At 44.0% G+C, this 17,530-nt stretch overlaps 1 protein-coding gene across 1 annotated transcript in view; it reads right to left on the reverse strand.

The window, feature by feature from the left end:
* Window positions 1-17,530, reverse strand: part of LOC140214442 (venom metalloproteinase BumaMPs1-like) — a 68,778-nt gene that overhangs the window by 3,116 nt on the left and 48,132 nt on the right. The window contains exons 4-10 of the mRNA XM_072285798.1: window positions 8,857-8,928; window positions 8,651-8,778; window positions 8,512-8,564; window positions 7,176-7,284; window positions 6,015-6,182; window positions 1,802-1,937; window positions 1,406-1,564 (exon numbers count right to left, since the gene is read on the reverse strand). Of these exons, the coding sequence (XP_072141899.1) occupies window positions 1,406-1,564; window positions 1,802-1,937; window positions 6,015-6,182; window positions 7,176-7,284; window positions 8,512-8,564; window positions 8,651-8,778; window positions 8,857-8,928 (825 nt within the window). The remainder of the gene's footprint in view (window positions 1-1,405; window positions 1,565-1,801; window positions 1,938-6,014; window positions 6,183-7,175; window positions 7,285-8,511; window positions 8,565-8,650; window positions 8,779-8,856; window positions 8,929-17,530) is intronic.

A 17,530-nucleotide genomic window follows, 5' to 3' on the forward strand; every position in this document is an offset into this window, starting at 1 on the left:
CCTGCAGGGTTCTCAAACAATGGTTCATTAGTTTAAACTGATTTATTGTTTCGCTTTAGTGTCCCTTTAAATCATCAGTTGTCGGCACCGCTTCGTTTTGTCCTTGCGTGCGTTCCTTGCGGTAACTTCCCAAATCCAAATCCAAATTTTGAATGAGTACTGACACTTATTTTGAGATATGCAGAAAGTCTACCACACGCTGAATTCTGAATTCTGAAAACTGAATTCTGTGGTTATACGTGCCAAAACCACGATTTGATTATGAGGCACGTCGTAGTGGGGGACTTCCGATTAATTTCAACTACCTGGGGTTCTTTAACGTGCACCCAAAGTACAGTACACGGGTGTTTATGCATTTCGCCCTCATATAAATGCGGTCGCCGCGGCTGAGATTTGACTCCGCGACCTCGTGCGCAACAACATAGCCATTCACGGCGGGCTCTGACTCGTTAACAAGCATGAACATTGGGAAAGGCAAACTGTTTTAATTTCATACTGAAGTCAGTTTCCCAATGCCGAACCGGACGTCAGCGGGATTATTGTGACATCACGACACAAATCAATCTTTCTGACATCTACTAATTTGTTGTAGCGCAGTCACAATGTCATGGACACAGAAGGTACATCGAGACAACACGCAGCACTGGCTTTCAAGCAGAGATTTATTGCTAGTTCTCCCTGCCACTAGAAACACAGCAATTATTGGTGTCGCATGCCTTAGCAAACCCTAGATATCGTTATCACCACAAGAGCTCCAATATCTTCAAGCACCTTAAACAGCACACCTTCCAATAATTAATTTCTCGCCCCCCCCCCCCCCATGCAAACGTAAAAAAAAAGCATTTGTTCGCAATAAACTTCAGTTGTAAGAAGCGTTTTCCTGTGCGTTTCCTTTTTAAAAGTGCTCGCGTCTCTACCCGTTGGAACCATACCACACTGTTATCATGTACCAACTGGCCTAGAAAACCATCCTGCTCAACTGTAGGACGGTCACCCATTACACGGGACTGAAAGAGTCTACACAATTCTCTCCATACAAATGTACATAAGGACAAACACACCTTTAGATTAGCTTGCCTTACAGGGAGGCACGGGGTGTCCGGGAGGATGGCGTGGCCGTAAACCCAGCTGGTCGTTCCCCAGAAAACCTGTCACTGCAATGTGAGTCGAGCGTGCCAGTTAAATTTTTGCGCGGAGTTCATCTAATGGGCTGGCCACACCTTATGTTGTTGCGATGCCATTTATCAGCGACATTCTTTCGTATACAAATACATTTTTAGTCTTTGAAAGAATTGAATAGTCTCCTGATGTTTGGGATGTAACACCCACTGCAATGTTTCGAAGGCTGAGAAAACTTATAAGACGTTGATTTGCAGCAGTTTCTCGGGTTCACTTAGCCTCTTACCTTGTCTACTGTACAGGGCATGTAGTCCAGTGCGTGTTTGTACAAGTATTTAATCGTTGTATACGTATAACATCGTTGGCGACCATATTTAGTACTGCAGTACTGTTGAAATATCGGATATTGGCACTTCACCATGCAATATTTCATACGGTCCGAATCCTGAAGGAAAAAAAAAGAAAAAAAAAAAGATTAAATTGTGCTTTGCGGGGAGGAGAGGCAGCGTTGCGATTTTTATCTGGTAACAGTGCCAACAAAACTTTCCATTCTCGCGAATGGAATTTCGCAAAGGTCTCATGCACTCAGCAGTTATTGAGCCTCGATCGGCGGCAGAGTGCAGCGTTTATGTTGATACATCTCCCAGTAAATGACCTCGACAAAAGGAGATGCTTCACTCACCATGTCAGCGGTCACATTCTCTTTGTCCGGAAAGACGCTTTTGCAGAACTGGTTGGGTGCTACTTCCATACCGGGGTACCTGCCCTTGTTCGTGTGTCCAGTGTTACTCACTCGCCAGCAAGCCGATCCTCGCAATCTGTAATGTATATCTCCTGTTTAGGCAACGACAGTCTCCACTTATACCAAGTGTTCTTTTTTTCCGTATTTTCCTTTTTTTTCTTTACTATACAGAAAAAAAAAATGCCTGTCGCATAAATAGCACAATTGAGTACTTGAGCTGGATTACTCAACGAGAAGGAAACTACTTGAACAAGAGATGGAAATGCGTAATAGACTAATTAACAAATTTTCTCCAATTGCGACACACATCGACATTTGTGAGTTGCACCCGGTGAGTTCGAAATTCATATCCACTAGGAATGAATTTTTCGTATGAACCTAGTTTCGAGATGCGTGCCTCATACTCGCGGTAAAAATCCACTGTTGTTGCACTTCGATTTAAAGGAAGCGCAGTTTTATGCAGTAAAACACAAGAATAATGGGAACGCCAATCTACTTCGTCGCAGTCGTTGTGAATGAATATTTTGACACAGGTGTCATCCCCAGAATTAGCCCTCTGCAGAGGTGCAGCGGTGGCGTAGAGGTAGAACACCCGCCTCGCGTGCAAGAGGTCCGGGGTTCGAATCCCGGTGCCGCGCAATTTTCCACCGGATTAAAAAAAAAATCCGCGTGTTGATAAAATTGCATAAAACAGGCCTGGAGTGTGGCCTGATCCCGGTGACCAGAACCGGTAACGCACTCCCTCACCAGAGCAGGATTGGCCACCATGGTGCAGTACTTGGCCACAACCTCCCATATGAACACAACAATCAAACCCCGGCCCTCAGTCCCCAGCAGCTGCGAAGCAACTGACCACGGCGGCGGTCAGACCTGCGACGCTGCAGAGGGTGCTAAGAATCCCTGGCTCCGGACAGGCCGCCATTGGAATATGAACCTGGCAACGTTTAACGCTAGAACGTTATCTAGTGAGGCGAGTCTAGCAGTGCTATTGGAAGAATTAGAGCGCAGTAAATGGGATATAATAGGGCTCAGTGAAGTTAGGAGGCGAAAAGAAGCATATACAGTGCTCAGAAGCGGGCACGTCCTGTGCTACCGGGGCTTAGCGGAGAGACGAGAACTAGGAGTCGGATTCCTGATTAATAAGAATATAGCTGGTAACATACCCTACAGCCAGAATAGAACTGGCAGAACTTTCGAAGTTAATCAACAAGCGTAAGACAGCTGACATAAGGAAGTATAATGCGTCTTCCTACGTAACAATATGGATAGAATTGATCAAGCTCTCAGGAACGGAGGAAGCCTAAAAGCAGAGAAGAAGAAACTAGGAATTGGCAAGTATCAGATGTATGCGTTAAGAGACAAAGCCGGCAATATCATTACTAATATGGATGAGATAGTTCAGGTGGCTGAGGAGCTCTATAGAGATTTATACAGTACGAGTGGAACCCACGATGATAATGGAAGAGAGAATAGTCTAGAGGAATTCGAAATCCCACAAGTAACGCCGGAAGAAGTAAGGAAAGCCTTGGGAGCTATGCAAAGGGGGAAATCAGCTGGGGAGGATCAGGTAACAGCAGATTTGTTGAAGGACGGTGGGCATATTGTTCTAGAAATATTGGCCACCCTGTATACACAATGCCTCATGACCTCGAGCGTACCGGAATCTTGGAAGAACGCTAACATAATCCTAATCCATAAGAAAGGGGACGCCAATGACTTGAAAAATTATAGACCGATCAGCTTACTGTCCGTTGCCTACAAAGTATTTACTAAGGTAATTGCAAATAGAATCAGGAACACCTTAGACTTCCGTCAACCAAAGGACCAGGCAGGATTCCGTAAAGGCTACTCAACAATAGATCATATTCACACTATCAATCAGGTGAAAGAGAAATGTGCGGAATATAACCAACCATTATATGTAGCTTTCATTGATTATGAGAAAGCGTTTGATTCAGTCGAAACCTCAGCAGTCATGGAGGCATTGCGGAATCAGGGTATAGACGAGCCGTACGTAAAAATTCTGAAAGATATCTATAGCGGCTCCACAGCCACTGTAGTCCTCCATAAAGAAAGCAACAAAATCCCTATAAAGAAAGGCGTCAGGCAGGGAGATACGATCTCTCCAATGCTATTCACAGCATGTTTACAGGAGGTATTCAGAGACCTGGATTGGGAAGAATTGGGGATAAGAGTAAGTGGAGAATACCTTAGTAACTTGCGCTTCGCTGATGATATTGCCTTGCTTAGTAACTCAGGGGACCAACTGCAATGCATGCTCACTGACCTGGAGAGGCAGAGCAGAAGGGTGGGACTAAAAATTAATCTGCAGTAAACTAAAGTAATGTTTAACAGTCTCGGAAGGGAACAGCAGTTTACGATAGGTAGCGAGGCACTGGAAGTGGTAAGGGAATACATCTACTTAGGGCAGGTAGTGACTGCTGATCCGGATCACGAGAGTGAAATAATCAGAAGAATAAGAATGGGCTGGGGTGCGTTTGGCAGGCATTCTGAGATCATGAACAGCAGGTTGCCATTATCCCTCAAGAGAAAAGTTTATAACAGCTGTGTCTTACCAGTACTCACGTACGGGGCAGAAACCTGGAGGCTTACGAGAAGGGTTCTACTTAAATTGAGGACGACGCAACGGGCTATGGAAAGAAGAATGATAGGTGTAACATTAAGGGATAAGAAAAGAGCAGATTGGGTGAGGGAACAAACGCGCGTTAATGACATCTTAGTTGAAATCAAGAAAAAGAAATGGGCATGGGCAGGACATGTAATGAGGAGGGAAGATAACCGATGGTCATTAAGGGTTACGGACTAGATTCCGAGGAAAGGGAAGCGTAGCAGGGGGCGACAGAAAGTTAGGTGGGCAGATGAGATTAGGAAGTTTGGAGGGTCAACATGGCTACAATTAGCACATGACCGGGGCAGTTGGAGAAGTATGGGAGAGGCCTTTGCCCTGCAGTGGGCGTAACCAGGCTGATGATGATGATGATGATGAGATGTGCAAACTCGCCGTCTTGTGAACTGACTTGCGAACTGACCGTCTAGAATTCGTAAACATCAATATTAATAAAATAGTAATTAGGTAAAGCTTAAATAGTGAAAATTGTTTAATTATTCAGTCGTGATATTGAATATTTTGTGCAAGTAACGTCCGCCTCTCCGAGCTATGAGTTTCAAGGAATAATATTGTGCTATCTACCTCAACTATTTTTTTAATACATAGTGTCAAAAGGAAACATGCAGCATAAAAATAGAGCATTTGAACCAAATTATAACTTGCACGGACTATGCCTCCCTAGCAGTGGCGAACAGCAGAATTTGTGTAATAATTGTTAATACAATATTAGTTAACAAAATTCCACTAATCAACATCTCAACTGACGACTTAAGGGTGTATGTTGTGATTGCAGAATGCAAATAAACGACTGCCCAAAGAATTATTGCTTTGCCCTTTAAATTAATGTTTCCGCACTTCAGAAGATATGCAGCATGAAGAAATGTTAACTGGAACAGCGATGCATTTCACAGCTGACTTCTGCGCATTCTTTGCAAGAACGGCGTACTCTATCTGATAACTTTGCTTCGGGGTGCTCGCCTATCATTCGCGAGTTTATATAATTGTAGGCACTTTCTGTGGCGTTTAGACGACACTACTTTTTGTTTGAGAAGCAGCCTGCGCGAGAGCTTCCGGAGACAGCGAGAATGGCACATGTATCGTAATGGAATGCCAGAAAAAGTTGTATTCGCCCAAGATCTCCACTCATGCCGAATAAAATGTAATTTCAGGGACGACTACGATGCTCCCTAATCCGCATTTTGAGCGCTGCTCTATACATGTTTTCATTTCGCTTGTCAATATTTGGTATTATGTTTATATAGGTACACGGTTTACATTAGGAAGAGAATGCTGTTAATAACTATCCGTCAACTCTGTTCTTGACGCCTCTTAGCTTCCAGTGAGAATTTGGTAACGACTGCCGTACGCACTCCAAAATATTATGTAAATTTCCTTCTCATGATCAGGGTCCCGTGTGAGTAATTAAACTAGATAAACGTATTCCTGCACATTGAATAACGCTGTACAAGACTCTACATAGCACTGCATAAACACTACACAAGAAGAAGAATGAAAGGGCCTCACATTACGAGGTTTCGAATTTGCTTCAGGCTGCATGTTGAAAAACGGTGATGTTTCGTTCCGCCGTCGACGTAGCTCATGATGTGACCTTCACTCCAGAGACAGGCTAGTGATCCTGGGTCGCCTGGAATCCATGACTTTGGCTGGCTTTCATCGTGAGCGGCCCCGAGCCTTGACGATACGTTTTGGAAACCAGTTAGACTCCGCGATGAAAATGAAAGAAAAAGATAACTAGGAGGAAGCATCACGGGACATTCTCGGAATCTAGCGATCAAAAAAAAAAAAAGAAGGATGAGTAATGGTAAAAGCACCCGAACACCTGATGGCAAAAGGTCGTTTTTATTAGACCCCACGCTGCTGCGCTGGTCGTCTGCTTGTCCGCTGCACCGCTCGGATGTTGTATCGCCCGCGGATAATTGTGCGAACGCTTCGGTGTTCGTTAGCCGTTGCAGCGACAGCCGTGATTCTCGGCATCGCTATACCGATAACTCAAGGTCTCAACTGCGGCTGGAGAAAGCGGCCGCTACCCCAGCGGCCACTGACACTCAAACTTAACCCGAACAAAGCGCCACGTTAATGGTATGGTAATGCTGTTCCCAGGATCCAACGCTCCATGTACGCAGCAGAGCGAGAAGGGTATCCAAGAGGCTGCCTCTCGAAGGATGTGCATCATGTATAAATAGCGGCCGAGGGATCCAGAACCGCTTTAGTTCTGACCCGCCGGCAGCTGGCGCGCTTCTCAGTGTCACCGCTTTTGGGCTAGTCCTTTCGGGCACAAGTTTGCCCGCTAGTCAGTTGATTCTTCTTCTTATTTAGTTAATTGATTTGTCATCGCCTTCTTCCTGCGCCGTGTGATAATATTTATACAAATATATATGCAGCTAATTATCAAAAAGTATAGCGCGCGCGCCCGCCCACACGCACCCACCAGTTGCTATGGCGTTGCGCTGCTAAACTCGAGGTCGTGAGCTCGATTCCCTACCGCGGCGGCCGCTCATGCCATGAGATGCTCAGGACGCTTTTCCGCAATACACATGGATTGGAAGCCTTCGTTCCCGGCTGTGCGCGATCCGTAATTGCCAAAGCTAAACGGCTATTTGTCCAAGCAATATCAGCGGGAGAGGCTGACCAATGGTTATGAAGCGCATGTTGCTGCATTCTTACACGTGCGCCGCTTCGTGCGTCAGCGTGTGCATTCCGGTGTAGAGACCAGCGCTGTCTTCACCAAGGGCTACGAAGAACCGGGTGCACAAGCCACCTACAAAGCCGATGCCTGCGAGAAAGCAAGCGGGTTCAAGGGTGATTTAGCTTTCGGCTGATAATTGGAGCTTCGTCATTGCACACCTGATGCTGAATGAAACATAAAAACGAAAATAGGCGAGTACCTAGCACCGCTAATTCTCTATATGCGGTAACTTAGGTTGTGACTCCTCAACAGCGTGTGGCCATATCGTAATTCATACCGCTTAAACCTCTACATTTACGAATGTTGCCTTAATTCAACAAACCAGGATATTTTTTTTTTTTGCGGAGTTTCGGTATCGAGTACAAAGCTTCAGGCTAAATGTCTTCGGCCAACACTGCATGTCAGGCAACAAGCATCATTTGCTAGTTAAGAGCAAGGACACAGGACGAGGATGGATCCATCTTTATAGAAAATACGGCAACATTTAACGACCTGGGCTCAGGTCTCCCATGCGGGGACTTCGAAGACTTGCCTCGTCGCCGCCTTGCCGTCCCGCTGGACTGCCCACTCTTGTGTCTTGAGGTTGGAGCTGCGCAGAGCGGCGGCCCGCTTCGACGCAAGAGCCTCCGGAGCTGCTGCCATTTGAGCTGCTATAACAGGACACTCCCACAACGTGTGCGAGAGCGTCGCTCTAGTTGCCTGACATAACTTGCAAAGAGCACTCGGGTAGTGCGCGGGGAAAATGTGCCGCAATCGCACCGGACTGAAGAAGGTCAGGTAGAAGTGCGGCACGCGACTCGCTTTCTTTTGAAAGCCTCCTCTTCAAATAGGAAATTTTCTTAAGCGAGCCCCTGCCGCCGGATTCTTTGCCTATCCCCCTTAGTGGGTACGAGTCATAAAAAAAAGGATCCTTATCATAATAATCATCATCATTTTGAAAGCGCGGTCAGAGGAGACAGATCGTTGCAAGATCTCCAGCTGCAGCGGTGTAATACACGTGATATAAAACAAATGCAGTCCACACCTATAGTTTGAATATGACGAGAGATGTCTGTACAAATTCCAAAGGACGCCATAAGTGGCTTGTGGTGAGGGCCACTTCCAGTTTTCTGCCTTGGAACTTGGGTTCCCCCCCCCCCCCCCCTTGTTGAAAAAGCTTTTTTGTGTTTTCTTCGATTATGCTTATTCTTGATGCGTTTTGAGCAATGCAATGGAAAATAGAAATTTTTTCGGGTATTTATATGTGCCATCATTAAAGCGTTAAAGCAGTTTGATTTGACACTATACATTTATGTGGCAGCTTAATAAGATTACCTAACACATTCATGCTCTTCGTGCCCGTAGTGTCTTCGGAGTATACTTCATGCCTGCGAAAAGGAGCCGTACCGAAATTAGACATTGCTTAACAACAAAGCTTTATATTAAAAAGAGAAAAATAAATAGGCGAACGTACCCAGTCATCAGGTACACCATATCCGGATGACCGTACTCGTATCTTCTGCTATCGGCGTACACACGAAATTCGTCAAGAGATGATGAGCTTTCCATTAATATGCCGCTACCATTATTATAAGTGCTGAACTGAATAAAAAAAAAGTCAGAGGTCGGTGCAAGTTGACAGAACACGTTAGGAATAATGAATGCAAGAAAACTAACTACCTGGTCTTTCTCGACTCCGACGAAGAGGAACTTCACCCTTGGCTCGCTTGTATCTATGTACCTCATGTTAACCTGTGGAATGACGGAGGACGTGTTCGAATGTGAAAGTCAATTTGGAAGCTAAAGTGCTGAACTTCGGTTGTTATTTGCGCTGATCAAGTCAATTCTTTATGAGATCGCTTGAATGAGATAAAGTGTTGAAATTCGGTTGCTATTTGCACTAATGAAGTCAACTTTTTTATGAGATCGCTTGAATGAGCTACAGTGCTGAACTTCGGCTGTTATTTGCCCTAATGAAGTCAACTTTTTTATGAGATCGCTTGAATGAGCTACAGTGGTGAACTTCGGGTGTTATTTGCACTAATGAAGTCAACTTTTTTATGAGATCGCTTGAATGAGCTACAGTGCTGAACTTCGGCTGTTATTTGCACTAATGAAGTCAACTGTTTTTATGAGATCTCTTGAATTAGCTAAAGTGCTGAACTTGGGCTGTTATTTTATGAAGTCAACTTTTTTATGTGATTGCTTGAATGAACCTTAAGTGCACTTTTTCGTGCACCACAACACCGTCAAATTTTCTGTAATGCACTTTCCCTCTCAGGCACGGAACTTGGCAGCAAATGGCTCTGCTCACACAGTGCTATGTCATAGGTGGGTCATCTCGTCTTAAAGTGTACTCGCGGACGTTTGCACTAAAAATTACAAATAAACAGCGCATCTGAGAAGCTTCACGCGCTAAATGAATGTGAAGATGCTGGGCTAGCTCTGCCAAGGGGCGCGGAATGTTGAAGCACTTATGACGTTAGCTTGGCTCGCTTGCTCGCTATATTAAAATATGGAACATATTTCCATTATTTTTGATGGGGGGATGTTTCTACGCCTAGTCTTGTTGAATCAAAATATTCCTAAATGATGTTCTTTGCCGCTTCAAAGTCACAGGATCCCTTGAAGAAGCTTTTCCTTTTGCTTTTTCTGTTTAGACGCACGTGACACACAGACATGCTCTAATTACATATTTTAAATCTCACCACTGGGGACAGAGTCAGAGTAAAATGACACGGCACAAGTTTTGTGATAGTTTGGTCCCTGTCATAAGGGGCACTGTCGAAGGTGGATCGTTACTAACTTGTATGTATGTATGTATGTATGTATGTATGTATGTATGTATGTATGTATGTATGTATGTATGTATGTATGTATGTATGTATGTATGTATGTATGTATGTATGTATGTATGTATGTATGTATGTATGTATGTATGTATGTATGTATGTATGTATGTATGTATGTATGTATGTATGTATGTATGTATGTATGTATGTATGTATGTATGTATGTATGTATGTATGTATGTATGTATGTATGTATGTATGTATGTATGTATGTATGTATGTATGTATGTATGTATGTATGTATGTATGTATCTTTTAAGAGGTTCAATACATACAAGCATTTGTCTAGCAAACCAGATTTTTTTTCAAGGGAATTTTCCACGTCTCAGTAATTTCTCTCGTCCTATTCGAGTGCTGATTGCCGTGTTATAGTTTGTTAACGAAGCTTTCCCTCAAGTCTAAATATTTTAAGGCAGTTTGTCGTGTGCGTATCATGGCTACGCACGCTTATATCGCATTCCGTTTCTCTACCACGGGTGCGCTTTAAAACCACGGCGCTGCAGTTTTTGCTTTTCTCTTCTTTCTTCTTCTCCGCCCTTAAACTGGCTCTCTCAACTACTACACGCAGAGACAAAGCAACAGCGCGCGCATTAGATACCATAGATGAGATGAATATTTACAATTAGTATTAGGGTTATAATTATACTCGAGTGCTGACTGCCGTGCTATCGTTTGCTAACGAAGCTTTCCCTCAAGTCTAAATATTTTAAGGCAGTTTGTCGTGTGCGTATCATGGCTACGCACGCTTATATCGCATTCCGTTTCTCTACCACGGGTGCGCTTTAAAACCACGGCGCTGCAGTTTTTGCTTTTCTCTTCTTTCTTCTTCTCCGCCCTTAAACTGGCTCTCTCAACTACTACACGCAGAGACAAAGCAACAGCGCGCGCATTAGATCCCATAGATGAGATGAATATTTACAATTAGTATTAGGGTTATAATTATATTCGAGTGCTGATTGCCGTGCTATCGTTTGCTAACGAAGCTTTCCCTCAAGTCTAAATATTTTAAGGCAGTTTGTCGTGTGCGTATCATGGCTACGCACGCTTATATCGCATTCCGTTTCTCTACCACGGGTGCGCTTTAAAACCACGGCGCTGCAGTTTTTGCTTTTCTCTTCTTTCTTCTTCTCCGCCCTTAAACTGGCTCTCTCAACTACTACACGCAGAGACAAAGCAACAGCGCGCGCATTAGATCCCATAGATGAGATGAATATTCACAATTAGTATTAGGGTTATAATTATATTCGAGTGCTGATTGCTGTGCTATCGTTTGTTACCGAAAGCTTTCCCTCAAGTCTAACTATTTTAAGGCAGTTTGTCGTGTGCGTATCATGGCTACGCACGCTTATATCGCATTCCGTTTCTCTACCACGGGTACGCTTTAAAACCACGGCGCTGCAGTTTTTGCTTTTCTCTTCTTTCTTCTTCTCCGCCCTTAAACTGGCTCTCTCAACTACTACACGCAGAGACAAAGCAACAGCGCGCGCATTAGATCCCATAGATGAGATGAATATTTACAATTAGTATTAGGGTTATAATTATATTCGAGTGCTGATTGCTGTGCTATCGTTTGTTACCGAAAGCTTTCCCTCAAGTCTAACTATTTTAAGGCAGTTTGTCGTGTGCGTATCATGGCTACGCACGCTTATATCGCATTCCGTTTCTCTACCACGGGTACGCTTTAAAACCACGGCGCTGCAGTTTTTGCTTTTCTCTTCTTTCTTCTTCTCCGCCCTTAAACTGGCTCTCTTAACTGTACTACACGCAGAGACAAAGAAACAGCGCGCAAATGCGATCCCATAGATGAGATGAATATATATATATATATATATATATATATATATATATATATATATATATATATATATATATATATATATATATATATATAGAAAACTATCAGTCATAGCTCTCGTAGTATAGCCCTCTGGGCCGTTTCCATTTTTTTTTCGAAAGTAGTCCTATTAGGGTTATTATAATTACACGAAGGTATTTCGCCCTCATCAGCAGCAGTCCTTGGTATAGTTATTCTGGCGGCTAGCTTCCCACGCTATGCGTGCCGCCATCGCACCTGGTTAAGCTTTTCCTAGACGCTAGAGCTATGCTTTGTCCGCGCAACCTTGAGCGATCGGAAAGCGCGTTTCCCCCTCTTGGCCGGTGGAGAAGGGAGGCTTCGTTCCGGCCGCGAAGCTCTCCACATCTCTGTAAGGTGCCTTGTGGATGTCTCGTGCTGAAGATGCCCTGTCGGTGAGCGCATATTTCACCCCTCATCTTTTAAGAGGTTCAATACATACAAGCATTTGTCTAGCAAACCAGATTTTTTTTCAAGGGAATTTTCCACGTCTCAGTAATTTCTCTCGTCGTATTCGAGTGCTGATTGCCGTGTTATAGTTTGTTAACGAAGCTTTCCCTCAAGTCTAAATATTTTAAGGCAGTTTGTCGTGTGCGTATCATGGCTACGCACGCTTATATCGCATTCCGTTTCTCTACCACGGGTGCGCTTTGAAACCATGGCGCTGCAGTTTTTGCTTTTCTCTTCTTTCTTCTTCTCCGCCCTTAAACTGGCTCTCTCAACTACTACACGCAGAGACAAAGCAACAGCGCGCGCATTAGATACCATAGATGAGATGAATATTTACAATTAGTATTAGGGTTATAATTATACTCGAGTGCTGACTGCCGTGCTATCGTTTGCTAACGAAGCTTTCCCTCAAGTCTAAATATTTTAAGGCAGTTTGTCGTGTGCGTATCATGGCTACGCACGCTTATATCGCATTCCGTTTCTCTACCACGGGTGCGCTTTAAAACCACGGCGCTGCAGTTTTTGCTTTTCTCTTCTTTCTTCTTCTCCGCCCTTAAACTGGCTCTCTCAACTACTACACGCAGAGACAAAGCAACAGCGCGCGCATTAGATCCCATAGATGAGATGAATATTTACAATTAGTATTAGGGTTATAATTATATTCGAGTGCTGATTGCCGTGCTATCGTTTGCTAACGAAGCTTTCCCTCAAGTCTAAATATTTTAAGGCAGTTTGTCGTGTGCGTATCATGGCTACGCACGCTTATATCGCATTCCGTTTCTCTACCACGGGTGCGCTTTAAAACCACGGCGCTGCAGTTTTTGCTTTTCTCTTCTTTCTTCTTCTCCGCCCTTAAACTGGCTCTCTCAACTACTACACGCAGAGACAAAGCAACAGCGCGCGCATTAGATCCCATAGATGAGATGAATATTCACAATTAGTATTAGGGTTATAATTATATTCGAGTGCTGATTGCTGTGCTATCGTTTGTTACCGAAAGCTTTCCCTCAAGTCTAACTATTTTAAGGCAGTTTGTCGTGTGCGTATCATGGCTACGCACGCTTATATCGCATTCCGTTTCTCTACCACGGGTACGCTTTAAAACCACGGCGCTGCAGTTTTTGCTTTTCTCTTCTTTCTTCTTCTCCGCCCTTAAACTGGCTCTCTCAACTACTACACGCAGAGACAAAGCAACAGCGCGCGCATTAGATCCCATAGATGAGATGAATATTTACAATTAGTATTAGGGTTATAATTATATTCGAGTGCTGATTGCTGTGCTATCGTTTGTTACCGAAAGCTTTCCCTCAAGTCTAACTATTTTAAGGCAGTTTGTCGTGTGCGTATCATGGCTACGCACGCTTATATCGCATTCCGTTTCTCTACCACGGGTACGCTTTAAAACCACGGCGCTGCAGTTTTTGCTTTTCTCTTCTTTCTTCTTCTCCGCCCTTAAACTGGCTCTCTTAACTGTACTACACGCAGAGACAAAGAAACAGCGCGCAAATGCGATGCCATAGATGAGATGAATATATATATATATATATATATATATATATATATATATATATATATATATATATATATATATATATATATATATATATAGAAAACTATCAGTCATAGCTCTCGTAGTATAGCCCTCTGGGCCGTTTCCTTTTTTTTTTCGAAAGTAGTCCTATTAGGGTTATTATAATTACACGAAGGTATTTCGCCCTCATCAGCAGCAGTCCTTGGTATAGTTATTCTGGCGGCTAGCTTCCCACGCTATGCGTGCCGCCATCGCACCTGGTTAAGCTTTTCCTAGACGCTAGAGCTATGCTTTGTCCGCGCAACCTTGAGCGATCGGAAAGCGCGTTTCCCCCTCTTGGCCGGTGGAGAAGGGAGGCTTCGTTCCGGCCGCGAAGCTCTCCACATCTCTGTAAGGTGCCTTGTGGATGTCTCGTGCTGAAGATGCCCTCTCGGTGAGCGCATATTTCACCCCTCATCTTTTAAGAGGTTCAATACATACAAGCATTTGTCTAGCAAACCAGATTTTTTTTCAAGGGAATTTTCCACGTCTCAGTAATTTCTCTCGTCGTATTCGAGTGCTGATTGCCGTGTTATAGTTTGTTAACGAAGCTTTCCCTCAAGTCTAAATATTTTAAGGCAGTTTGTCGTGTGCGTATCATGGCTACGCACGCTTATATCGCATTCCGTTTCTCTACCACGGGTGCGCTTTAAAACCACGGCGCTGCAGTTTTTGCTTTTCTCTTCTTTCTTCTTCTCCGCCCTTAAACTGGCTCTCTCAACTACTACACGCAGAGACAAAGCAACAGCGCGCGCATTAGATCCCATAGATGAGATGAATATTCACAATTAGTATTAGGGTTATAATTATATTCGAGTGCTGATTGCTGTGCTATCGTTTGTTACCGAAAGCTTTCCCTCAAGTCTAACTATTTTAAGGCAGTTTGTCGTGTGCGTATCATGGCTACGCACGCTTATATCGCATTCCGTTTCTCTACCACGGGTACGCTTTAAAACCACGGCGCTGCAGTTTTTGCTTTTCTCTTCTTTCTTCTTCTCCGCCCTTAAACTGGCTCTCTCAACTACTACACGCAGAGACAAAGCAACAGCGCGCGCATTAGATACCATAGATGAGATGAATATTTACAATTAGTATTAGGGTTATAATTATACTCGAGTGCTGATTGCCGTGCTATCGTTTGCTAACGAAGCTTTCCCTCAAGTCTAAATATTTTAAGGCAGTTTGTCGTGTGCGTATCATGGCTACGCACGCTTATATCGCATTCCGTTTCTCTACCACGGGTGCGCTTTAAAACCACGGCGCTGCAGTTTTTGCTTTTCTCTTCTTTCTTCTCCGCCCTTAAACTGGCTCTCTCAACTACTACACGCAGAGACAAAGCAACAGCGCGCGCATTAGATCCCATAGATGAGATGAATATTTACAATTAGTATTAGGGTTATAATTATATTCGAGTGCTGATTGCTGTGCTATCGTTTGTTACCGAAAGCTTTCCCTCAAGTCTAACTATTTTAAGGCAGTTTGTCGTGTGCGTATCATGGCTACGCACGCTTATATCGCATTCCGTTTCTCTACCACGGGTACGCTTTAAAACCACGGCGCTGCAGTTTTTGCTTTTCTCTTCTTTCTTCTTCTCCGCCCTTAAACTGGCTCTCTTAACTGTACTACACGCAGAGACAAAGAAACAGCGCGCAAATGCGATCCCATAGATGAGATGAATATATATATATATATATATATATATAGAAAACTATCAGTCATAGCTCTCGTAGTATAGCCCTCTGGGCCGTTTCCTTTTTTTTTTCGAAAGTAGTCCTATTAGGGTTATTATAATTACACGAAGGTATTTCGCCCTCATCAGCAGCAGTCCTTGGTATAGTTATTCTGGCGGCTAGCTTCCCACGCTATGCGTGCCGCCATCGCACCTGGTTAAGCTTTTCCTAGACGCTAGAGCTATGCTTTGTCCGCGCAACCTTGAGCGATCGGAAAGCGCGTTTCCCCCTCTTGGCCGGTGGAGAAGGGAGGCTTCGTTCCGGCCGCGAAGCTCTCCACATCTCTGTAAGGTGCCTTGTGGATGTCTCGTGCTGAAGATGCCCTCTCGGTGAGCGCATATTTCACCCCTCATCTTTTAAGAGGTTCAATACATACAAGCATTTGTCTAGCAAACCAGATTTTTTTTCAAGGGAATTTTCCACGTCTCAGTAATTTCTCTCGTCGTATTCGAGTGCTGATTGCCGTGTTATAGTTTGTTAACGAAGCTTTCCCTCAAGTCTAAATATTTTAAGGCAGTTTGTCGTGTGCGTATCATGGCTACGCACGCTTATATCGCATTCCGTTTCTCTACCACGGGTGCGCTTTGAAACCATGGCGCTGCAGTTTTTGCTTTTCTCTTCTTTCTTCTTCTCCGCCCTTAAACTGGCTCTCTCAACTACTACACGCAGAGACAAAGCAACAGCGCGCGCATTAGATACCATAGATGAGATGAATATTTACAATTAGTATTAGGGTTATAATTATACTCGAGTGCTGACTGCCGTGCTATCGTTTGCTAACGAAGCTTTCCCTCAAGTCTAAATATTTTAAGGCAGTTTGTCGTGTGCGTATCATGGCTACGCACGCTTATATCGCATTCCGTTTCTCTACCACGGGTGCGCTTTAAAACCACGGCGCTGCAGTTTTTGCTTTTCTCTTCTTTCTTCTTCTCCGCCCTTAAACTGGCTCTCTCAACTACTACACGCAGAGACAAAGCAACAGCGCGCGCATTAGATCCCATAGATGAGATGAATATTTACAATTAGTATTAGGGTTATAATTATATTCGAGTGCTGATTGCCGTGCTATCGTTTGCTAACGAAGCTTTCCCTCAAGTCTAAATATTTTAAGGCAGTTTGTCGTGTGCGTATCATGGCTACGCACGCTTATATCGCATTCCGTTTCTCTACCACGGGTGCGCTTTAAAACCACGGCGCTGCAGTTTTTGCTTTTCTCTTCTTTCTTCTTCTCCGCCCTTAAACTGGCTCTCTCAACTACTACACGCAGAGACAAAGCAACAGCGCGCGCATTAGATCCCATAGATGAGATGAATATTCACAATTAGTATTAGGGTTATAATTATATTCGAGTGCTGATTGCTGTGCTATCGTTTGTTACCGAAAGCTTTCCCTCAAGTCTAACTATTTTAAGGCAGTTTGTCGTGTGCGTATCATGGCTACGCACGCTTATATCGCATTCCGTTTCTCTACCACGGGTACGCTTTAAAACCACGGCGCTGCAGTTTTTGCTTTTCTCTTCTTTCTTCTTCTCCGCCCTTAAACTGGCTCTCTCAACTACTACACGCAGAGACAAAGCAACAGCGCGCGCATTAGATACCATAGATGAGATGAATATTTACAATTAGTATTAGGGTTATAATTATACTCGAGTGCTGATTGCCGTGCTATCGTTTGCTAACGAAGCTTTCCCTCAAGTCTAAATATTTTAAGGCAGTTTGTCGTGTGCGTATCATGGCTACGCACGCTTATATCGCATTCCGTTTCTCTACCACGGGTGCGCTTTAAAACCACGGCGCTGCAGTTTTTGCTTTTCTCTTCTTTCTTCTCCGCCCTTAAACTGGCTCTCTCAACTACTACACGCAGAGACAAAGCAACAGCGCGCGCATTAGATCCCATAGAT

The sequence above is a fragment of the Dermacentor andersoni genome, unplaced genomic scaffold, assembly GCF_023375885.2.
Source record: "Dermacentor andersoni unplaced genomic scaffold, qqDerAnde1_hic_scaffold ctg00000044.1, whole genome shotgun sequence".
NCBI lineage: Eukaryota > Metazoa > Arthropoda > Arachnida > Ixodida > Ixodidae > Dermacentor > Dermacentor andersoni.